We start from the raw sequence: 24,878 nt of genomic DNA, 5'->3' as shown, positions 1-24,878 counted from the left end.
ATAATACCCACGCTTTTTGCGCCATTTCACTGCAGAAACGGAGAATTGACCTTCTCACCATACTAAAATTCAGCTCATTACTACAAATCTAGTACTTCACCGATCTGTCCTATTGACCTTCTCACCATACTAAAATTCAGCTCATGACTACAAATCTAGTACTACACCGAACGTGCCCCATTCATCATCTCACCATACAAAAATTCAGTTCACTACTTTCAATCTAGTACTACCTACACCGATTGCGTCCTATTAGCACTTTCATAGTTTTAACTCAGAACTTTCTCTGTCAATGATCATTTTACATTTCGTGGAGCGGGCCTGGTGTGATGGTTAGAACACTTGACTATCACGCCGAGGACCTGGGATCGAATCCCACTCCCGACAAACTTGCAAAATGTAGGTTCTTCCTTCGGAAGGGAAGTAAAGCTTGGGTCCCGAGATGAACTAGCCTAGGGCTAAAAATCTCGTTAATACAGATAGAAAAAAAAATAATTTTACATTTACATATCGTGTGGCATTCACAAGATATAACTCTATGCCCTAGGAAGTCCAGGATATTTCCATTACGAAAAGTTCATGGACCTACCGGAAATCGAACCCGTTATCCACAGTATGGTATTGCTAAGTATCCTCACGTTTACCTTTTCCGCTATCTGGGTCATTAGATACACACACATCGAAGTTCAGAGCTCAGTGCATTTCCATCCCATTGAGATTAACTATGTATTTCCTCTTCAAGACTATTTAATTTTCTATGTCAAGAACTTCTGAAAAAAACTGCTTGAACTAAAATTATTGTAAATTGCCCACGTTTTTCGTAATCCACGATATTTTTTAAATTGTTCATCAATAGCAATAGTTTCACTATTGAAACAATAAGTTGGCAGCTGGGTTTACCTAATGAGAGTACAATCATATTCTAAAAACTTTCACATCAAATTTAGCTGTTTCCGTTTTGTCGAAAACCAGTGGCGCTCTAGAGCACCATGGAAAGTAGAGGGTTAACGAGAACAGTCCTCATAAAATTTATTTCTCAATAGCTATGCTTGCAATCCATTACCCGTCGATAAAGGATTGACCGCACATGACGCTTTTTCGGTGTATGGCGAACAACAATAAACTCTGAAATCGCTCACGCAGAAAAATGAGGCTTGTTTAAAACAATAATACCCCAGATAGACATGTGATATGAGTGTGATTCCTGTACAACGGTACGCAGTGTCAAGAAAATCCTAACAAGACTGACTTGAACTGAGAGAATTTTCAGTATGGCACTCATTTCAAGCGTAATTGTACAGTGATTCTTGTATCACATATGTGTCATAAGTATAAAACGCATGGTTGATTTTCAAACTGATCATTTATTTATTCCAAAGTTATATTTCTTTGTTCTTACTTGGAGTTTATCGATCAAAACAATCAATAGGGTCCTAAAATTAAAGACGAAATCTCGCTTATATTGAATAATACGATCAAGCATGGTATTCTTATCGGAATTGTACTTTACTCGAACTTGAAAAACAAAGGAATAATGAGAAAATTCGAAATAAGTTAAATGGTAAATAGTTCTACCATAGACTAATTTCAAGACCTCGATGTACCAAAGAAAACGATCAAATTTTCGGTGACCAGTCCGGTACCCAATAAATATTCATAGCCGTGTATTTTTTTCCGTGTAAATTGCCTTTTGTGTACATTTTATTTAGCGTGTTACACTGATCTGACAGCTCTGACAGTAAGGGACTAAACATAAATTACGTAAAGTGAGTACCGAGGATTGTTCACAATCTGCGAACTTGACTGCGGAAAAAATTGCGACCATGACGCCGCTGGTTCTACTTTGACGTTTGAGGTCAACCTTGTGTGACTGAGCTCGACATTTTTCGCACTGGGATTTCAAAAATGTTCCTATCTGACATACACGGTGAAAAAAAATCACTCAAAGTATGTGTTATAAGCTAGGGACGAGACAAAAGGCTAAAAAAATAAAAATTATATATTTTCAACTACGGTTAATAAAAACGTCAAAAATTGAGTAAATATGTACTCTTGAACCATAATTTGTGATTTAAAACAAGAATCCCGATAGGACTTTAGGAGCCTATTCCCATCATTCCATAGAACGTTAAAAACTTCATTTGTTTCAACAAAATGGGGACCACAAATAAAGTGCCCCACACAATGCATACGTTTGCGTGTGCGTGACTGTAGTTTGACACATTTCCCATATGAAAACTGTCAAAAAAACGCAAAACTCGACGGACCGGACGCTATGTGTTCCAGGCTTAAGGCCCGGAAGCTCTCACACATCTTTTAAATTCTTACCCCAACATCGCCACAACGAAGAAAGTGTTTCAAATCCATCACCGCAACTTCCAAGTGCAGTTTTGGCCGTGATGGATAACGCGCAGGTGCTTTAAACAGCATCCACAAAAAGTTAGTCGGTTTTGGTCTTTTTTTTTGTTCGTTCCTGCTTCCATCGGCTTTCCGAGTGTCTAAAAATGGATTTCCGAGCAGCCGCAGGAGCTGTCGTCACCAACACAATAACATCCAGGCTTTGTTATTTACCAACTGTCAACAATATCGTCAAATGAAAAATTTTGTGTTATCAAACAATAGAACAGTTCAGTTTAAACTAGAAATCAGTTTGTCGCTATGTAAACTGAAAAATCGGTTGATTTGAACCCAGATTTGAACTAACATTCAATTGTGTTTGCAACTTGGTTTGCAATTTCTGGCGTTTGATTTAAATAGGTCGTAAGTTTGCTGTGATTCCTATTCAGATTTGACTTGGATTTGACCTATTCAAATCGAAAGCCAGATTTATTTTTCTGCGTGCTGAACCCAACATCGAGATATGGAGAGTCGACTGTATCTTGATGGAACACGTGGTTTTATTTTACCGTGTAACACGCTAGAGCTGTGCCACGTTAAAGCAAAACGCCAAAAATAGATTCATCCGCGCTTTGGATGAGTCGACTGTATCTTGATGGAACACGTGGTTTTATTTTACCGTGTAACACGCTAGAGCTGTGCCACGTTAAAGCAAAACGCCAAAAATAGATTCATCCGCGCTTTGGTTGTTCATCCAGCTGTCGTTGTCGCTCTGTCAGTTTGTTGATTTTTCTTTTCACTTTCCTTTCGCGACCATCAAAGGTTGTTCGCGTTTGCTGTAGCTCTCGTCGGTTGTGTGTGGTGTGTGCGGATCTCGCGGAACGTGTTGAGTGTACGAATTTTCTCCTGTGGTGATTTTTAACATGTAACATTTTCGGACGAAATAACAACGGAATCCAGCTTAAACTACTCGCAAACTCAAGGTAATATGTTGATAATTAAGTTTGTGTAAACGGGAGTGTGCGAAAGATATTGGAAATGGGGAAATTTTGGGATTTTACATCACCAGGGGCGACTGCTAGAAAGTGAAAATTTTCATCCGCAAACTGCGTGTGCGTGAATGTGTGTGTGCGTTGTGTGCGTACTACTTGATGAGGCGCTGGGGCACATGAACCTTGATTGATGGCAATATTTTATTAAAATTTAAAAATTATTCTAGTTTTGGATTCTTTAAATGTTTGAATTTATCCTTTATGATTGTTCCAAACAATTGTCAAGGTTCCGTTCACAGAAGCCAATATAGTTGAATGTAAAGAGTAGCTCTTCTTGCCTTTTTGTGCACTACTGAAAGGCAATATTATCACTCTTAATCTCCTAATTTATATTTTATTTTTAATTTGTAATTTAAGTTTATTTAACCTTCCGTAACTCGCGCGGTTGACTACCTGCGTCAGCACCACGCTAATGCTGAGTACAAAAAGCGAGATTTTTTCAACCTGTTGTACAAAATACAACAGCGCGATCGCTCGTGGGTTAAAGTTTATTTTTACGATAGCCTGTCAGTGTACAAACTTTAAATCAGGTCAATCTCACATTAGATCGCCAATTCGAATTTCTGCAGTATAATTTTTTTTTAATGAAGTCCTATAGGCAACTTGTTTCTCTGACAAAGATTCTGGTGGAAATCATGAAGGAATTCCAAGTGGAATACATAATCACACAAATTACATTACGATTGGACACTTGGTTACCGAGATATCTTTCGAAGAGTATTTGGGAGTAATACAACTTAACTTTTTGAGAGATTTTTGACCATGTGTATCATCTTTGTACCGACTTTTCGAACCCTCTAAGCAGAATACCCACTGCGAATGAGTGTAATCAGGTGGATAACTGACACTGAGGAAGATTACAAGTGGTAGTCGAAATACGCGTATCTGTCAAAGGATAAGCAAAATACGAAACTGATTACACTCATTCGAAACATGTGTATCATAATAAATTGCTCAGCCGTGTGTGAACTGATTTGGGATTTCTTAGCACTAAATGAAGGCTACAACATCCCAGTAGAACGCTCTGAAATTTTATTAAATACGATTTGGTATTCGGTTACTGAGATATCTTTCTAAGAATACAGCTTAACTATTTTTGACAAAGTTTATCATAATAAATTTCTCAGCCGTATGTCAACCGATTTGAGTTCTTCTACCACCAAATGAAAGCTATAACATCCTTAGTAGAACGCTCTTTAATCTAATTTATTTTGGACATTTGGTTACCGAGATATCTGCCGTGCGCAGCATAGTTGTCCCATATTCTATGACAATCCCTATTAACATGGGACAACTATGCTGCACACGGCAAATATCTTCCGAATAGAACTTACTATCTTACATGAGCATGTTAGTGAAGCAAGTAAAAAAAGTATTATTGTGGTTTGGGCCCCAGTTTTGGACAGTCTTAGGGAGTTTCAATAAATAATGCTTCGTCACAATAGATCTAAAAACTGGTCGCAGTGACTTATATACCCAACAAGGAATAATGCTTCATTGACTTAATATAAAGTGTATACTAGTAAGTTATTGTTATCAATAAAATTTTAAATTACAAATAAGCAGGAAGTCTATGAAAACTAACAATGTTAAACGAAAGCTTTAAATTTAAATCTATATTTTGTGGAGGAAATGCAAGAACTTGACAAAGCTATTTTTAATAAACCTTGCAGATTTAGATCGCAATAGCCACAATAACTATGGTCAAAACTGATTAACATTGTAGATATATAATTTTTGTCCTTTATACATCATAACCATGAGTACTTTTTACTTCGGAGCTAATTTATTCGACTGATTAAGAGATATTGGACAAAGTGTATCTCGATGATCGATACGCGATACCATTTGTTAATCGATTCATTATCTTTTGGCAGTCAACAAAAGATACAATAGTTCAGAATATGTCAGCTATTTTTAATCATTCCATACAAGATTCTAGCAGGTACTTGGCATTTCTGGTAGTTTAGTCCATGGTCAATGTTGCTATTTTGGAAACCAATCCCCTAGATGCCAAAACCACAATATATTCTAGAATGACGAAAAGGCACAATCATACAAAATAACATGTTAAATACGAGTAATACAACATTAATTTTAATAAGTGTAAAAAGGGTTCAGTTCACCATCGGTGTATTAAATCGGGTATTAATGTGAATTTTAGCTTAAGCAAATTCTTCACTACCGCTAGGTAGATTATTTACGGCTTTGGAAGCAAGGTGGTTCACGAGGAAGCCCTTTCGCTTCATCCCATACATCCGTTTACGAAAAAGATCTTTCAACTTACGCTACGTTTTCTCTCTCCCCAGCAGTTCGGTGGAAACGGCAGTCAATGGCAACAGCAGCAGCAGCAGCTGAAAGCAGTGCAGTGTCTGAACGTGAAGCATCTCTCTTTCTCCCGTGGTGCTGAAGCAAAAAGTGCGGTGCAAAGCAAACCGAAGAAGCACACAAGAAAGAAGCGACAGACACAACACAGTGGACACACCAGCCAGTCAGCAAGAGCACCAGAGAAAAGACGGAGTGCTGAAAAATTTCACTTTCTATTTTTTTAACTTTTATTTTTTATGACATACTTGCGTGAACTATTCGACTAAGTTTGACCAAGGTTCTGTACTTCATCGAGTCTCATGATCCTGAAAAAATCCCAAGTGTAATCATTCTATAATCGTTCTCATTTTGGATATTGCCAAAAAAAACCATTACGACAGCGCTCGACAAGTGAAAGGTGCGCAGAATTTGTGAAATTACCAACCAGTCTGTCGGTGTCAGTGGAGATAAAAGTGAAAACTGCAGCACACTACCGGGCGGAAGAAGCTGTGCTAGTGATTTTGGGAATTAAATGCGCAAAATTTCGAGCTATGCGTATGAAGCAAAGTGTCAATGTAGTGCGGTGATGACGTAGGCGACCTGACAAGTCAGAATACTCTGTGTGTGCTAAATTCTACCCACCTGGGTAACGTTGGCTCAAGCAACAACCTACCTAAGATGTTGAATTGTTGTGGGGAGTGAAACCTGTTTTAGGGGTCGAGTGAAGAAGATTTTTTTTTCTTTCAATAACTGCTGCTGGGTGGCTTGCTGCTAAAAAGTTGTGTACTCGTGACAATCCGTTGACGAAATTTTGCTGAATCGTTTTGGGGGCGAAGTAAAATCGAGATCGAGTGACTCACCGCATCACAGGAAAGGAACGGGGAGTGGTGAAGTCGGAGCCGTGCGGGGACATCTATCAAATGGCTTCAACCGAGCAGACACAATCCAAGGAAAATCCGGAAGAAGGAGAGAAACGGGTCGGATGTGCACACTACAAGCGACGTGCGAAATTTGTGGTAGGTGTTTTGACTATTTCTTTGTTTCAGCTAGAATTGCGTTTGATATTTTGTCTTCGCGCAGCGGGTTGTGTTGCAAACTGAATGCATATCTAATTTTATCTACAATATTCTGTTAGAATACATCAACCAAATCTATGACAAGGTCGACGCGCGTGAGGCAGCCTTATATTTATCTCGGAAATTGAATCATTTAGTTTATGCTGTTGTATGCGAACTCTAGGTTTTATTTTAAACATCGTATACACTGCCCCTCTTGGCATATCAGTCCCATGTCGTTTCTAATGTGAATCATATTTTTGTCACTCACGAGGTCATTTAAAACAAATTTATTATTTTTCCGCCTCATTTCACAGCTCAATATGCCATGAAAAATATATATGAAGTGAATATTGTTTTTTTTTTTTTAAATAAGGCTGACACAAATTTTGATTTTCTCTAATGTCACCCCCCCCCCCTCGGAAATTTTTTGTCGGAATTCGACATTTTCAGGGGGACACAAATAAATTATTAAAGAAATTTAAAAATGTTGAAGTGAAATTAGAGTCGTCGAGAAAATTTCGTAACAAATCCGATGAGTTTGACGATTTTGCCTAATTGTTTGGGTAATTTTTCATCGTAAACATTTATTTTTTATCATCCCCCCCCTTGACGAGTCAACGGGCAAAGTGACAAAAGAAGAAAATGAGATTTGTTCCGGCCTAATTGGAGCTATAGTTCAAAAGGTGGGGGCTTTGAAAATCAATATCGGACTGACATACCAAGAGGGGCAGTACAGCAATAATTCATTGAGATGCATCACACATTTCTCGAAATGCCATTTCCTTGAGTATACCGTTCTTTGGCAAATCATTTAACGGAATACCTTTTTCTGCACTGCCCGTTGTAAAACCTTGTATTAGAGGCCCATTTGACTTTTCATCAGTTAACGTTATAAATAAGCATAATTATGAATGTACTCGCAAAAATCATAATAAAAATTGCGATTTTTTTTTCAATGTGTGAAAAAATATCAAATCATGCGCGTTCCATTTTTAATGTACCCGCATAACAATCCCATCATGGGTACCCTGTAGCACAAAACTGAACAATTTATTATTAAACGTTATATTCTTCACAATTATGTATTGAGGTGCAAAGCAATTTGTGAAAGTTTCGAGGCAATAAAAATATGTTTATTGTTATGGCGATTTTTCCAAGTTCAACATGGAAACGAATTTTGCAATGTCATTTGAATGACGTTTTCTCAATTGCCATTTTTTTTTCGAATGGAACTATTATGCGAGTGGAGGTAGCGGATATGTAGAAGGAAATATTATCTTCTTTGTTAAGTAACTGATTCGTGTTTTTCGAGAGATGTTTCATTTCGAGATAGGCCACTTCAAGAAGTAGAAGCCTAAGCCTAGCAAATACTGTGTCAGGCAGTTACCGATTGTCTGACTGATTTACCATCATAGCGAATCCATACCGCGTTCGCGCCGGAAACAGAAATTTGGGTCGCGAACAGGTCCAAATGGCGACAATGGGAACGACGAATCCAGTCCAGGACTCAGGAGTTGATGCCGAAATCACACTTCATTGTGGTGAATGGAATACGTCTTCCTCTGTAGATATTATCGACAGAGTACCTAGGTAACGTAGATCTTGAACTGTACGACGGTGGAGTTGACAGGGCGAAGGTCGGTGGTAATAGCGGGAAACTTTAAAGCATTGGGCAGTAGAATGGGGAAGTCCTTTCATGAATAAGGTCCGGCTAGAGACACTGGCCGTGCTCGATGTAGATCTGGCTAATGTCGGTATTGTACGTCCCTTTAACCGGAACAAAGCGATGTCTATCATCGATGTCATTTTTGCAATCCTGTAATAGATTGTGCATCACTCGCATGCATGTGATGCCGCTAGGGAAGTCCACCTTTGGAAAGGGAGATCATCGGCGTACTTTATATATAAACTCCATATATTGCGAGTGTCCAGAGATGCTGGAGAAAGGATCATCGAGAGGCTTTTTCCATTACAGTGGGCGATGAGAGGAGAGTCAACGACGAAACATTTGCCTGGAATTTCTTTAGCGTAGGGATAGTCCCAAGTCCGAATTAAATTCAGAGCTTGGCCTTTATAGTAACCATTGCAGAGGTTTCCATGATGCTCAGATCTGCAGACAAATACCGGGGTGACCCGTCGGAATATAGACCAATATGCTTGCGCGACACGGCGGGTAAGGTGCTCGAGCAAATCATCCTCAGCACATTGTTAAGTTACCTACTGAGCTACCTGCTACCTACTCTCCAAAGCATGATATCTATGTTCGTTGCTGCAGGATACTCAGCTAACCTTGAGGGTGCGATGTGCACTAGCCCCTCTCTGAAGCAATGTCTTCTTGGTGGTTCCGGAGGGACGAAGGGTTTGTCGCCCTTGGGAGTCCTGGCTTCTAGTTTTGTTGTAGAAGACAGTCGTATGTTCAAGTGTCTGTTGAGCAGGTTATCCCCCATGGCTTAAAAAAAATACCGTTAACCGTTATGTGTCCGAAAAACTTTTTGTTTTTTTCTACACCTCCTCCTCTCTCTCTCTCTCCTCTTCTTGGCGTAACGTCCTCACTGGGACAAAGCCTGCTGCTCAGCTTAGTGTTAAATGAGCACTTCCACAGTTTTTAACTGAGAGCTTCCTCTGCCAATGACCATTTTTGCATGTGTATATCGTGTGGCAGGCACGAAGATACTCTATGCCCAAGGAAGTCAAGGAAATTTCCTTTACGAAAAGATCCTGGACCGACCGGGAATCGAACCCGTCACCCTCAGCATGGTCATGCTGAATACCCGTGCGTTTACCGCCTCGGCTATATGGGCCCTTTTTTCTACACCGTGCTTTTTAAATGGGCGCTGGGTACCCGGGTAACCTGTCGGTCACATAAGGGTTAAAAGGTACATCGAGCGTGTAAACGATCTGTCGAGCAACCAGTTCAGCTTCCAGTAGGGGAAGCCGACTGTAGTCTTAAACTTACCTCAACTACCGAGACACCACTCCAGCGTAAGAGGAGAGGGATTCGCTATTGTTCAGTAGTAACCCTCGACATAGAAAGCTTAAGGTTGAAGGATTCGTCATTGACATAATCGTCATCATTGAAAATTCGAAAGCAGTTTTCTCGTTCAGGGCTGAAATTTCTACAATGAAAATGCATTCACTGTATTACGGACGCAGAAAGGATTACAATGAATACATTTTCAATACCAACATTCAAGTTTTGAGCGAGAAAACTGCTTTAGAATTTTTGATGATGACGGTTATGACAATGATGAATCCTTTAACCTTAAGCATCAGTTGGACAATTATTGCTAGTGCGCTCCTATGTCTGGGGATATCGATCGAAAAGGTGAAGCTGACTGATACTTACTCGATCCACACCAGCGAAATTGAATGAGCACCAGAAAACTGGAATAGACTTCCTACAACACTGGTGATCACTGTCAACAACCGCAAGTCGGAGCAGCCGGCAGTGATTAGGACAAGCGATTGCATTTTCACCTCGAAGCACTCCATGAAACACTTGGGGATGATGATCTCCTATAGCTCATTTTGGTAGTAATGTCGATTATGTAAGCAAGCCTTCACAGCTATATTGTACCGGATGATGTCCAAACAGCTAGCTCTACGGTGTATGCCAGTAAGCACTAGCGAAAATGTTCGTTTTTGCAATGAAAAGTGTAGCACGAAGCGGTGTAGCACCGTCACAAAAAACGAAAATGACATTCGCGACTACGAAGGTAAAAGAGATTCCAACTCTTTCCTTTACCGGGACCGGGAATCGAACCCGTCACCCTCAGCATGGTCATGCTGAATACCCGTGCGTTTACCGCCTCGGCTATATAGGCCGAGAAGTGTGGATTATAGATAGTAGAGTAAACATAGTTCCGCGAAGATGAATCCGATGTTCGCGTATCCACGAGGACTCTACTACATGTCTACTATCTATAGTGCGGACCGTACCATGTCCAATTTGTGTCATCACCGGTAGTGATGGCTATCGGCATGCATCCTTATCGGAGAGGATACAGGATGCTCAGAAATGCACGGCATGATGAGTATACGTAGGCCTAACAGGTTGGTCTCAATGACCAATTGGCAGCGTGCGTGGAACGATTCCCCAAAAGGTAGGTGACCCCATGGACCCGCAGGTTGATTCAAAGTGTAGATAGTAGGATCAATAGGCGCTAGGGGAAATACCATTACACCAGAATAGAGGTAATTTCGGGTCATGGCGCTTTAGACAGTACACATCTTTCGGTCTGGTATGTTCGGGTTACCCGGTATGTACAGGTTTTTTTAATGGCACACATTTTCCAAATAGAGGAGGTCGTGCCACTGGAGCCGACCTACTGATGTGCAGATTTTGAAACACAGTGCAACACATGCTTGTCATAAGTGGTGGAGCCACAACTCCAAACAATCTTGTCTAGAGAATGTGAAGACACGTTTTTGGCTAGAACCCAGTTTTATCGGCTATCGCCCAAATAATTTCGGAACCACAGAGGATGCGGCGCGTTGACTCCAGGAATGACTAGGTCATTTGCAGCTAGAGGTGGTCTCAGGTTCTGAAGTCTACGGCTACGCATGTCATTTCGGTTCACAGTAGTTGAACTTAACCCTTCCATCGGACAGTTGCCGCGCGGAAAACTTCCTAGTATGTCGTTGGTGTGACGGTAGCCTGCTAGCATTGACCAGAACCAGTGGCATGGAAAGGTGTCCCCAAGAAGGTTCGGGGTTGACGGAGGCCCCATGTCGGCACTCCCTTGTTCTGTGTAAGCGTATACTGCCCCGATTCGCACAACAGTCCCATGCGAATAGGAAACCCAGCAAACATGGGACTGTTATGCGAATAGGGGTAGTATAGGGCCTTACCTACGGGAGATGGAATCATTGCCAGTATTGCCAGTACAGCGGGGATGCAGGTGTGGCGATGACTGCCCGCTTTCCGAGGACATACACGGTGTTCAATAAGTTCGGATACACCATATAACTTGAATTAATTTCACATCTGTAATTCAGATTTTCAAAGTAAATGTATTTATTGAAAGGTCATATAACACTGATCAAATGCAGCATATGGTTTTGAATAAAGTATTTTTCTACTTTTTTTTATAAGCCTTAGATGTATCTAAAGTTTGTTAGCTCCGGCACGCTGGAATAATTTTCGATGAGTTGCTCAAGCTACAGAAGTCTAAAACGTTGACTTTTGAGTTTACATCTCACTATACTAAATTAAAATAACTAAATTAATAGACAAAAGCTTTACACTGCTATTTCAGTGATGATATGGTGATAAATTTGCAAGTTTAGTCAAAATGTGCTTAAATCTATGAAAAAGGCATAAATACATTATATAAAGCCAATTTTGGTTAAAATTTGCCACCAAAGGGATATAATCAAGTTTTGGAAAAGATAATGATGGATTAAATTGAGATATAACGCAGCCTTGCTTTTTGACAAAACAAAAATCATTAAAACAGGTACAGCGGTAATTTTAGCAATTTTAAAGATCAAAATAAAATGAATCCGTACTTCACCTAATCTGAGTTTTATAGATTATTTCGTATGGCCATAGTTGCTACCACTAATGCTGAGGAAAACAACCTAATTTGATTTAACTTAACATCATTACTCAATAAAAACTAGACGAAATACCAATGACAGACGTGCGTGCCGGCTGAAAGGATCTTGAGACACATTTGCAATTATTACAAAAGGATGAAGGACAGTTTGTTTCAAAACATATACTGTATTTGATCAGTATTATGTGAGCTTTCAATTAATACATTCACTTTGCAAATCTGAATTACAGATGGGAAATAAATTCAATTTTATTGTGTATCCGAAATTATTGAACACCGTGTAGAGAGTAGTGAGGTCACATAGGAAGCTGGGTTAGAGCAATACCTTAGTGTCTGCCCAAAATATCGAGTCACGAAGTTCGTAGCTACAATACTGGACCTCAAGAGTGCGGACTGCACTAGCCCATCTCCGAAGCATTACATTTTGGTGGTCCTGGGGAGACGATGGGCTTGGCGACAATGGAAACAGATCACGATTTGGTCAGGAAAGTAGACACTGAAAAGGAGTCATTCGCGAGTAGAGTTCTCGTTTGTGAACATGCCGGGTAATCTATCTGTCAAACTCTATGCTTCTACGCGTTGACACTTACAGGGGATGGCCAATATGTTTGGGATAGGTAACTTTTTTTGTCGCACAAAAAAAATTCAACATGCTGTAAATTTTTATAGAGCGCATCAAAAAATCTCAAATTTTGACTGTTTGTCAACCTATTATATGTGCATCATTGTTACAAATTTGGGCTCGATTGATTAATTTTTCGCGAAGTTAGAACCGTTAGGGTAAAACATTATTTTTTAGACAACCAATTTTTGAACTGTCATATCTCGGAAACCAGTGAACCGAATTGAATGAATTTTGTTAACGTTTATCAACAATATATTGATACCTAATACGACGTTATAAAATGTAATATTTTCTCACGGCGAATAAAGTTATACCGGGTTGAAATTTTTACCCATATAGAGGAAAACAAGTCAAATTTACAATATCACACAAAAATTATTAACCCTTATGTGGCCGACAGGGTACCCGGGTACCCAGCGCCCATTTAAAAAGCACGGTGTAGAAAAGAGTAAAAAGTTTGTCGGACACATAACCGTTAAATGTGTTCTTCCTTCAATCTAAATAGACTCTAATATATCTGATTAGAGATAACTTGAGAACAGAAGTGGAAAATCTTTGGATATCAACACTAAAATTTGTTGACATTGATGCAAAAAAATACATTTTTTTTTGAAAAAATCCATGATCAACGTTTAAAAAGTACCTATGTTTTAATAGTTTGAGAAGCATTTACATATTGTTAGTATACGTTCAAAATTTCATTCAATTCGGTTCTCTGTTTTCCGAGATATGACAGCTCAAAAATGAGTTGTCTAAAAAATAGTGTTTTACCCGAACGGTTCTAACTTTGCGAAATATGAATCAATCAAGCCCAAATTTGTACCAATGATGCACACATAATAGGTTGACAAACAGTCAAAATTTGAGATTTTTTGATGCGCTCTATGAAAAGTTATAGCATGTTGAACTTTTTTGTGAGAGAAAAAAAAGTTGCCTATCCCAAACATTTTGGCCATCCCCTGTATATCCCTGCATTAAGCTTCCATAAGCGTCGATGCAACACTCGGGCTTGTATTCAACAGTCTTCGTTGGAAAAAAATATTTAAAAGAATGCCCTGTTCTATTCATGGCCCAGTTTAGAGGTTCTTACCTCATTCCGTGTATATCTAGTCACCTTTCTAAACAAAAAAAGCATAATTCTGGCATTCGATTCGAACAGGTCCTAAGTTTGCTGTGATTCCTATAGATTCGACAAATTCTAATCGAATGCCAAAAATATTGAACACTACAGTATGCTTTCTCCTTTTAACAAACCATTTATTTTCTTTCGTTCTTATTTCATTAGACACCATGCTGTAACAAGTTCTACATGTGCCGGTACTGTCACGATGAAAACGAGACTCACTTTTTCAACCGAAGAACGGTTACGGAATTGATTTGCACCGAATGCAACTGGCGGCAGCGAGTGCAAGCGCAATGCGAAATGTGTGGAGTGCGTTTTGGACGGGTGAGTTTTAAACATTTCTGATGACAAGTCTGGAGCGTCATTTGAAAAGGGCCCAAGAAGTCTTGTGTCTTTTTTCGAAAACACTCCATAGGGCCTAACAGCAGCCCACCCACGCAAATGAACACCGTTATCCGAAAGATCGATGTTTGCTCTATCTGATAACGGTCTTGGTTTGTGTGAAAAAGCTGATGGGGGCTCAGGAGCGACGTGTGAAGTCATTGTTTACCAATGTTTGTATGCCCTTTTCAAATGTTGCTCCAGGAGTGATAGTATATTTCATGAAAAAATCCATTTTCTTTGCAGTACACCTGTCTGGTATGTAACCTGTTCGATGACGAAGATCGAAACCAGTATCACTGTGAAGGTTGCGGTATTTGCCGAGTCGGAGGCCGGGGTCGATTTTTCCACTGTAAGGTGTGCAACATGTGTCTACCAATGCAGCTGCAGGTTGAAGGTCATAAGGTAAATATTTTTTTTTTATTAATCAGAAAAGTAGACCATTATGGTATATATATCTAAAAACAATATCTTTTATTTTCTAGTGTGTCGAGAACGTCTCCCGATCGAATTGTCCTGTTTGTTTAGACGATATCCACACATCGCGCATTCCCTGCCACATTCCGTTCTGTGGTCACTTGCTGCATCGAACGTGTTTCGAAGAATTGGTAAGTTTACAGTACATATTGCAGAAAAAACATGCGTTTATCATCATATCGGTTTTGTTCTAATTTTTTAATTGTAGCTTTCCTCCGGTCACTATGCTTGTCCAACATGTCAGACGTCGATGATGGACATGAACCAATTGTGGGAATATTTAGACGCAGAAGTAGCTGCAACACCAATGCCAAAGGAATATGAAAATTACATTGTAGATATCCTCTGCAAGGATTGTCATAAGGTAGGTGGAGATTTGGATGGTCAAACCGTTCAAACAAGATGCAAACATAAAGGGTGATTGTTCCTGAGGGTAAAAAAAAAACTGATATGGCTAGTAGACTGGGTTTAGTATCCAATATAACCGGGTAAAACGTGGGTGTTATTGTTTGTGTTGCGGCATTCTGTATTGTGCAATTACAACCGCAATGTGGAATACGGGGACGCAGTCAATCGCGCCCATATTTTGCAAAGATATTTTGAACCAGTCTCATGATGTTTCTTATATTTTTATGATTTTGCAAAATTGTTGTAAAGAACTGACAGTTCAAATGCCACTATAAGAAAGAGAGTCTATGCTTTTCTATTACTTTTTTTACATCATCACCCTACATGCTGTATCCCATTTGACATAACGTCATCATTTGGCATAAAAAACTTAAGTCATTTTATATTAGCCGCAGACGAAAGTCTCCATAACAATGATAACAAATTGAGCTGCCTCCTTTTCAAATTGGTAGCTTTTACCGTTGGTTTTATGCCAAAAATGCGTCATATCGAATGGATTATGTCAAATATCGTTATGTCAAATGGGATAGAGCCCTATCGTTTACTTCTTTAAGATTTTCAGACCGTTTATATGGCATAAAGTCGTTTGACGTTTTTATTTAGCATAGTTCTGGATGGAAGCTCCATGAAGCTGAGTATCATCAACTCATATAATTTGCGCTCAGTTTTGGCCCATAGTGCCTCGGTGTGTATACATCATTTTTGTTGCTCCCGAAAAAGTTTTTTTTTTCCTAGTGTTTCCGGTGTGCTGCTAACGCCCTGGGGAAGGAGAAGTCAACTAAGCCGCCGCCGCGGCCAGGCGATGGACACGGGTCATCCCAGATCGTGGTTCGGATGAACTACGGTTCGAAAAAGATCCGCAAACAACAGAAGGAGATTGCGGTAAAACCTCCGTTTGCCGATCAAGCGACAAAACGTCTTCGCCGGAATTCCTTCGGTGGAACGCCGTCATCCGCTGACCAGCTCAACATCCAGGTGCCACTAACCCAGCAGGGGAGTTCATCCGGAGCGTTATTAGCGTCGAACCAGTTCGCTTTGCTCTCTGACGACGATGATGAAGATGTCAACAATGGCGGTGATGATGGTAGTGCTACCACTACACAGTGGGCAAGAACGTGTAAAAGTGGTGGAAAAAAGTCGGGTCTCGCTTCCACTAAAATAAGGTGTCCGCCGATTTTCGTGTACGGCTCCAGTGTTCCCGCGCTAAATCGAATGATTGCCGCGACGTCGGTGACGAAAAATGATTACCACCTCCGGGTGAGCAATAACAACATCCAGATCAGTGTGAAATCCAAACCGCATTTTTCCGCTATGGTGAATACACTGGAAGCTTCGGGAATCCAGTTCTACACACATGGAACTAGTGATGAAATTCCGGTGAGAATTGTTCTCTCCGGGCTGCCGGTGTTTCCGGCGGAAGAAGTGACGCAAGAGCTCGCGTCAGTGCAAGTACATCCGACCAGTGTTCGCCAGCTGTCCACCTCGAAACACGGTGATTACGCGCTGTATTTGCTGCAGTTTCCGAATGGTGCCGTCAAACTGCAGGACCTTCAACAAATAAAGTCGTTGTTCAACGTCATTGTTTGGTGGAGGCACTATTGCAAGAAGAAGTCCGACGTCGTACAGTGCTTTCGATGCCAACAGTTCGGTCACGGAATGAGAAATTGCCACCTGGAGGCAAAGTGTGTGAAATGCGGTGAACGACACCAGACATCGGAGTGCATTCTACCAGCAAGAGGCGACACTGCTGTCAACGAGGACCGTTCGCAAATACGCTGTGCAAACTGCAGCCAAAACCATACTGCGAACTACAAGGGATGCCCTACTCGCCTAAAGCATCTGCAGGATTTGAAGACCAAGAGGAGAACGAGACCGAACCCGAGGAACAGCTCAGTGAAGGTTTCAACAGTGCCTGTACTTGCCCCCAGCCGGCCGGGTGATGACTTGAGCCATCTGCTGGGCTGCATCACGAAACCGAATCTTTCGTATTCTCAAGTCGTCCAGGGAAACCCTCAGCCCGGGTCGCCAAACAATTTGTTCACCGTTGAGGAGTTCATGTGCCTTGCTAGCGAACTCTTCGCCAGACTTTCGAATTGCCAATCGAAGGCAATGCAATTCCTCGCCCTTAGCGAGCTTATCATCAAGTATGTCTACAATGGCCAGTCTTAGTTCACTCAAGGTGGTGAATTGGAACTGCCGTTCCATCCGAAACAAGACTGAGGAATTTTTCCACTTCCTCGAGAACCACGAAATTGACATCGCTGTAATCACGGAAACCTGGCTGCAGCTCAACAATTCAATGTACCACGAAAACTATACTATTGTGAGAGCGGATCGAGACTCGCCGGATGCCACCCGTGGGGGAGGAGTGGCGATTATGGTGAAAAACGGAATATCCTACTCGAAGCTGGATACATCGACGCGGGCAATCGAAACTGTCGGCATTACTGTGGTGGCAGATCCAACACCAGTCAACATCATCGCTGTCTACTATCCCGGTTCGAATCATAGGGCAACGCTCTGTCAGTTCAGGCGCGATATTCGCCGATTGTGCAGCATCGACGAACCGTTCTTTCTGGTGGGTGACATGAACGCGCGGCACAGGATGTGGTACTGTACCAGATCCAACAAAGCAGGACGAATCCTGCACCAGGAGTATGAGTCCACGGATTTCTATATCCACGCTCCGGAGACTCCCACCCGCATCCCTACTGGGCGAGGGAGGCCTTCTACCCTGGACCTGGTGATCTCCAACAACCTGGTGCAGATGTCGAGACCGATAACACACGCCGAACTTTCGTCAGACCATCTGCCAGTAACCTTCATAATCGACGCTGAGTTTCCAGTAGCCCCGGCGGGAAAGACCATTCGCTGCTTCGACAAAGCGAACTGGAACACATTCGCTCGAAAAGTTGATCTGGAAGTCGACCTCACGGCAGATTGGATCAACGATCTGGACCAGCCAGAGAAAATCGACAATGCAATCGGCATAATCACCACGATCGTCAAGGCGGCTGAGGAGGTTGCTGTCCCTACGCGTAGGATCCTTCCCAAAAAGAAGGAAATCCCCGCCGAACTGAAGCTGCTAATTCGCTTGAGGAATGTTCGGCGCAGGCAGTATATTCGTAGACGGGACCCGCTGATTGGTGCGGTTGTACACCACCTGAACAACGTTATCAGCACTAAAAGCGCAGAGCACCGATTCAGGAACTTTGGTTCGATGGTGAAGAATCTGGACAATGGCAGCAACAAATTTTGGAAGCTAACGCGCAGCCTCCGAAACACGGTCAAGTATAGCCCCCCGCTGAACGTCAACGGTAATCTCGTAGTGAGTTCATCACAGAAAGCCGAAGCATTCGCAGCATCATTTGCTGCGGCTCATAACAACGAAGAGCCAGGCGATCCGGAAACTTCGGCGGCGGTGGACACTGCGATCGGCCAAATTCGTGCTGCAAGCCCTCCCGTTCCTATTACTGCCCTGGTAAAACCGAAAGAGGTCAAATCAATCATCCGCACGCTGAAAAATCGCAAATCTCCCGGACAGGATGGAATCCGGAACACCTGCCTCAAGCACCTACCGAGAAAAGGGTTGGTCGTTTTGACCAAAATATTCAACGCATGCCTGGCCCTAGCTTACTTTCCGACCGGATGGAAACACGCCAACGTGATTGCCATCCCGAAGGCGAACAAGGATATCACCAATCCAGGTAATTACCGACCGATAAGTCTCCTAAGCAGCCTAAGTAAAGTTCTGGAAAGGGTAATCCTCGCACGTTTAAACCGTCACCTGGAGACGGAAGAAGTCGTTCCAGCGGAGCAGTTCGGCTTCAAAGCGGGACACTCAACGGTGCACCAACTTGCTCGCATCACGCAAAAAGTGAATCACGGATTTCGAACGGGCAAATCGACTGGCATGGTTCTTCTCGACGTGGAAAAAGCCTACGACTCCGTCTGGCAAGACGCCATCGTATACAAGCTCTTCCGCTCGAATCTTCAACTCTACCTGGTCAAGATAGTACAATCGTTCCTTTCAAATCGGACTTTCACGGTTGCCGTGAATGGTGAAAATTCCAGCGTCCAAAACATCCCCTTTGGCGTGCCCCAAGGATCAGTCCTGAGTCCGATTCTCTACAACGTCCTCACTTCTGACGTACTGATGATAGACGGAGTACTGTACGCATTCTTTGCGGATGACACGGCTTTCCTGGTGTCGGACAAAGATCACAAATCGTCGTTACTCACCTCCAAGCGGCGATGAACAACCTCGGGGAATTCCAGCGGAAGTGGCGAATCAAACTGAATGCAGGAAAAACTCAGTCGATTTTCTTCACGAGGAGGCGTGCCGCTCGACACCTTCCCCGCAGGTCGATCACGGTCAATGGTCAGCCAACTACATGGGACGATGAAGTCAAGTATCTTGGAGTGCTGTTTGACAAGAAGCTGAAGTTTGACAAACACGTGAATTACGTCGCCGGAAAGGTTGATCGGTCTACCAAAGCGCTGTACTCCCTGCTGAATCGACGGTCGAAGCTGCACGTTAAAAACAAGCTACTGGTGGTCAAGTGCATCATCCGGCCAATGTTCACCTATGCATCGGCAGTTTGGGGCAACTGCGCCAAATCTCACCGCAAAAGGCTGCAAGTAAAACAGAACAAGCTGCTTAAGATGGTTCACAACCTGAACCCCAGGTACCCGACCGACGATCTCCACAAGTTGGCTGGTGTCGACACCATCGAAACAAGCATCAAACAGGCCACCAGATCCTTCAGGACCTCCTGTGAGATGTCAGCAAATCCGCTCATCGGAGCACTCATCCCTCAACATCTGTGATATTAGCTTTAAGACATTCTGAATTCTAGGGTTTTTTTTTACTCTTTTCCCTAAAAAAGCTTTACATAGCTAGTACTTTTATGTTGTATGTATTGATGTCTCCTATGATGAATTTGAATTGTTCTCAGTTGAAAGTTAAACCAAATCTCTGAAATGTAAATGTAAATATTAGATGTAGTACCGTTGAATTCTGGAAAAATAAATTAAATTGAAATTGAAATTGAAAAAAAAAAAAAAAAAAAAATATAATTTGCGCTCATACTACCATCGAAGCTCCCACATATTTTACATGTATTTAGTTTCTCGCTTCAAAAGGGATATTCATTATTAGTATCGTTGTCAAAATGATAATCTAAGAAAAGCCTCAACCACCCCTTAGATACTATTAACGCTAATGCATTGATAACTTTTTGTGTTTACATGATAATCTACGTTTTTCAAGGAGTCAACGGTGAAATTCCACGTAGTCGGATTAAAGTGCAGCCACTGTGGCGCATATAATACGTGTCGAACTAAAACAAAAAATGAAACGTCTGCTATATGCACAAGCAATAGTGAAGGTAAGCCGGCAATACACTATGGTTTAGAAGATGTATTTTAATTATATTAATTTTTGTTGAACCTTTCGCAGTCCCGTCAGTGAATGGAGAAAGCAGTGGTTCCGGTCTGGCGGTGGCAAGCAGTTCTTCCTCATCATCCTCTCTTTCGACCGTAACTACAACTGCCCCCAGTAGTTCCAACAGTAGTAGTAGTAGTAATAGTAATAGCAATAGCAATAGCGATGCCTCGTCTTCTTCGTCCTCTGGCGCTGCGGAAATAGCATCGACATCAGCGGCTCGCGTTTATACGCCACTATCCAGTCTAGCATCCGCTGTTGCTGCATTTAGTAATTCCGGTCCTCCGCGACCTCCACGCAGCAGTAATGCTAGCAAAACTAGTAATGGGAGCAACAACAACAGCAATAATCGAAAAGCATAAGACATAACCTGTCCAATCACTAGCATATCAGCTTATTTTTACCAAGATTCGCGAGTGGACGTAGCTCGGTGGTAGTCGTATGTTGTACTGTTCTGTACTAGACAATTTATTGTACTTGACCGATACCTTGATGGCATAGGCGAAACTACCGGGGGTGCCGGGGGTGCCAGGCACCCCCTAGAATTTTACTGCACTGCTGTGAGATATGGGGCGATGAATGATGAATGGATGAACTAATGAATATTTGTTTGTAGTGCACCCCCTGGTAAAAGTCCGTAGTTTCGCCAATGCTTGATGGTATCAAACATTAGGTGTTTTTATTCCAGCTAATGTATGAGTTTGCTGATATCTTTTATTTTATGAAATGATTAGGTAGATTTAGAGCGTTATTCAGTCGCAGAACAACACAAATTGATGAAACAGTGAACTTTTTTTTGTCAAGGAAGTGGGTGCAATCGATTTCGCAAAAATGTCTTGCAATGACAATTTTACCGCGTAAGCTAAAAATGAACCTATACCTATTGCAAGCTTTTGATACAAAAAACTGATCAAACCCTATTGTAGGAACAAGCTTTGTGCTTTCAAGGCAAGTTGTACATAGACAGTGTTTCAGTGTCTCATATTTTGAATGCTAATTTACTAGCATTGTATGTGTGACTATATATTTATACAACGATTTATGTGGGTGTTTTTATATTTATATTTTTGTACATTTTCATTAGAAAAAAATACAGATTTATTTTTACCCTTGGTCATTGCTTTTCAAGTTTTTTTAGCGTTTTGGAAGAGTTTAATTGTCGGTAACAATAGTTTTCGTGGAATGTGGATAGCCATATATACTGATTTTCGAATTATAATGCTTATCGTTCAATCATCTAGGGACAATGGAAATTCGCGATTTCGCGAAATTGGGCAATGGTCACGAAATTGATGAAATATCCCGCAAAATGACGCAAAATCTGAGACAATTGAGAAAATAACCCCAAAAATTGGTCAATTTCAAAGTTTTAAACATAAATTAGTCGATAACTTGTAAAAGTGCCAAGTAATTTACGATTTCAAATCTGGAAAAATAACAGTTTAATGCATTTTACATTTCTTTGCTAATTTTCATCCCATTTGTAACATTTTCTTTAAATTTAAGACTATGCCTCACAAATTCCAAGTAAATTATGCATTTCGCATGTATTTGCTTCAACGATATGGTCCAAAAGATGGTGCCGCGAAATGTTGACTCGAGAAATTTGATAAATTTTATCACGAATTTACATTGTCCCTAATCATTACATGTGGAACATATTTTTCCGTGTCGAGGAGGACAATGTTTCGACAATTTAGCATTACCCGAGTGGATCGCTTTTTGCTATCGAAAACTAGGATTTCTTCGTTTAGGTTTTGCAGCGGAACGCAGGAAAACATTTCTCTCATGAGCACAAATCTGAAGAACGCTGAAAATTTGATCCATTCGTCACCCGCTTGTATTGACCAATCGATCAACCTCCCAGAGCAAACAAGCACCCGGCTCCTTAGACGCGTGATCCCGAAGCGTGGCCTCACTATATCTTCACCTTAATCCAAAGTATTTTGATTGTTTGTGAATCGTTCCACTGTTACCAACAATAGTAGTTTTTTTTAAATGCAAAGAATTATCCATAAGTTATCTGAATGAATTTGTCCCGAGTTAGATCGATAATCAGTAGTAAACAGAATGGCGATCTGGTTTCAGTGAGAACCTCTTATAACCCAACGCTACCAACCATTATTTCCATAAAATGCATTAAACATTGTGTTCGATATCTATTACGTTCTTTTTAGGGTCAATCCCAATTATATGTGATAATGTATTTTTATGACGTGTAATATAATGAACGGAACCCTCCGGAATCCATGTAGATTATAGTGGTAGTAGAAAAAAAAATAATAGAATAGAAGATAAAATATTCTCACAGCCCACGCAAGGCCCCCAATCACACGAGTCTCGAAATAAGGAACTAAAACATTTTACATCACATCTGAAAACCGATCTTCGGAAAAAATAGCATCACAGCAAAAAAATAACCATCACACACCCGAAGGTATGCCACTTTTAAGAAATCAAACGTACAGTAATTAATTAACAGCTCCTTTATAACAGCAATCGATTCTAAATCAAGCGAAAACGTCTAATGTAGCGCAGACTTGCATAGTTAGGTACGGTAATTTTAAAAGTAGGAATGCTGCTTAGTTTTGCGAAGTAAACAACAACTGATTCCAATCTAAAAAAAAATGACACAACTCTTTATCACAGTGAAACGTATTCCAAAACTGAGCGATCGTGTAGATTCTTGATGGAATCGTTTGCAGATGATAGATTTGTAAGATAAACAAAAAAAAACTGACTGACCTACGGTCAGTTTCTGTGAGCTGCTGCAGTTAGTTTTAGGAATAGGAAAAGTAGTGAATTTATGTTGTAACATCATATCAAAAGAAAATCATTAGCAATGCTCCAATAAACGCGTTATGTGAATTATCCTGGTCGTGAGATATTTTTTTTCTAATATCACAAGTATTTTGTCTTATGTAGCAAAAAAAAAAAAACATTCCGTTTATCATTTTGAACCAAGTTTAAATTGGAATGAGTTACATAACCACGGCAGCTCACCCATACACCTTCCATAACAACACTAAGTAAGTATAAATACGTCTAAATTTAAGTCACACTAACATTCCTTCCTTCCCCGATGACCGTAAGGTCGTGACTGCCACCGTAAGCTATCGCTCTCTGATGCATACGTGAAGCGAGTTGGCATCTCTACAGCTGGTAAGCTACTGCACACAGATCTGTTACTTAGGTTGCAAAATTAAACCGACCAAAAAGATCCAAGCACTAAAGTAATTTACTGGACGTTCGTCAGTTAACCTTTCAGGACGCGTGCCATCAAGCAGCTGAAACTGCACCGCGCTCGCATTGTATGCGACGAGTGAGATTTTTTTTTAGCAATCCTAGTACTTTTTACAACGGTGTGCGTCTAGAAGGGTTAAATACAGATCGGACATTGTCCCGAGGATGGGTATCACCGCACCCGAAACCGGTCGATAGCAAAGGTAATTTTTAACCCTTTGACGATTGTAAGAACGATAAGTGTTATGTCTTGTCTCACGTTGCGTCTTGTGAATGTCGTGCACGTAGTTCTTTTGTTAGCAATATAAACCAATAAGTGTTCCAATAAAGTTGCAGAAGAACTGCACAAGGAATTTCTCATCATAAAATAATCATGGTTTCATTCAACTACACTTTCTTAATTTTATTTTATTTCAACTTCCATTCTACAAACTAACGGTAAACTCAAACCTGCTGTTAACATTGTTTTCATTTATACATAAAAAAGGTCGTTAATGTTTAATTGAGGTGTTGCAGGATGGCAGAATCCTATTTCGTTTAGTCTAGTTACATAAAATTGTTCTGCCATCTTTTGGAGGTTTTCCGATTTTTCCAAAGACACACACATCACATACAACGGAAGCTTTACGCAATTAACATGATTATATACTTCTAAAGTGAGAGTTTAAATGACCGTTGGACACATTGGCCATCGTCAAATAGTAGGATTTGGTTTTATTGCAAGTGTTTTGTATAACTGTTTTCGATTTTTTGTTGACAAATGCAAAAGCTGAAGTACAATACATTTACGACAGAATTCGTAGCATTGTTGCGGGTAGCTACACTTGGAAGCAATCATCGGTTTTTGTTAAGGACTATGG

The 24,878-nt window shown here is 40.9% G+C and overlaps 1 protein-coding gene across 3 annotated transcripts in view; it reads left to right on the top strand.

Moving 5' to 3' along the window:
* The first annotated feature begins 5,342 nt into the window (after positions 1–5,342).
* The window catches only part of LOC115254981 (RING finger and CHY zinc finger domain-containing protein 1), a 102,523-nt gene continuing 82,987 nt past the window's right edge, over positions 5,343–24,878 (top strand). The window contains exons 1-7 of one of the 3 annotated variants that reach the window (XM_029852673.2): positions 5,371–6,712; positions 14,226–14,387; positions 14,691–14,849; positions 14,930–15,052; positions 15,130–15,285; positions 20,602–20,719; positions 20,791–23,646. In XM_029852673.2, the coding sequence (XP_029708533.1) occupies positions 6,617–6,712; positions 14,226–14,387; positions 14,691–14,849; positions 14,930–15,052; positions 15,130–15,285; positions 20,602–20,719; positions 20,791–21,137 (1,161 nt within the window). In that variant the 5' untranslated portion in view covers positions 5,371–6,616 and the 3' untranslated portion in view covers positions 21,138–23,646. Of the gene's footprint in view, positions 6,713–14,225; positions 14,388–14,690; positions 14,850–14,929; positions 15,053–15,129; positions 15,286–20,601; positions 20,720–20,790; positions 23,647–24,878 lie in introns of those variants that run through there. The other 2 variants (XM_062850085.1, XM_029852675.2) reach the window with 2 other exon arrangements.

The sequence above is a fragment of the Aedes albopictus genome, chromosome 2 (assembly GCF_035046485.1).
Source record: "Aedes albopictus strain Foshan chromosome 2, AalbF5, whole genome shotgun sequence".
Taxonomy (NCBI): Eukaryota; Metazoa; Arthropoda; class Insecta; order Diptera; family Culicidae; genus Aedes; species Aedes albopictus.
The sequence above is the reverse complement of the archived record's forward strand: the minus strand, read 5'-3'. Positions and strand labels throughout refer to the sequence as shown.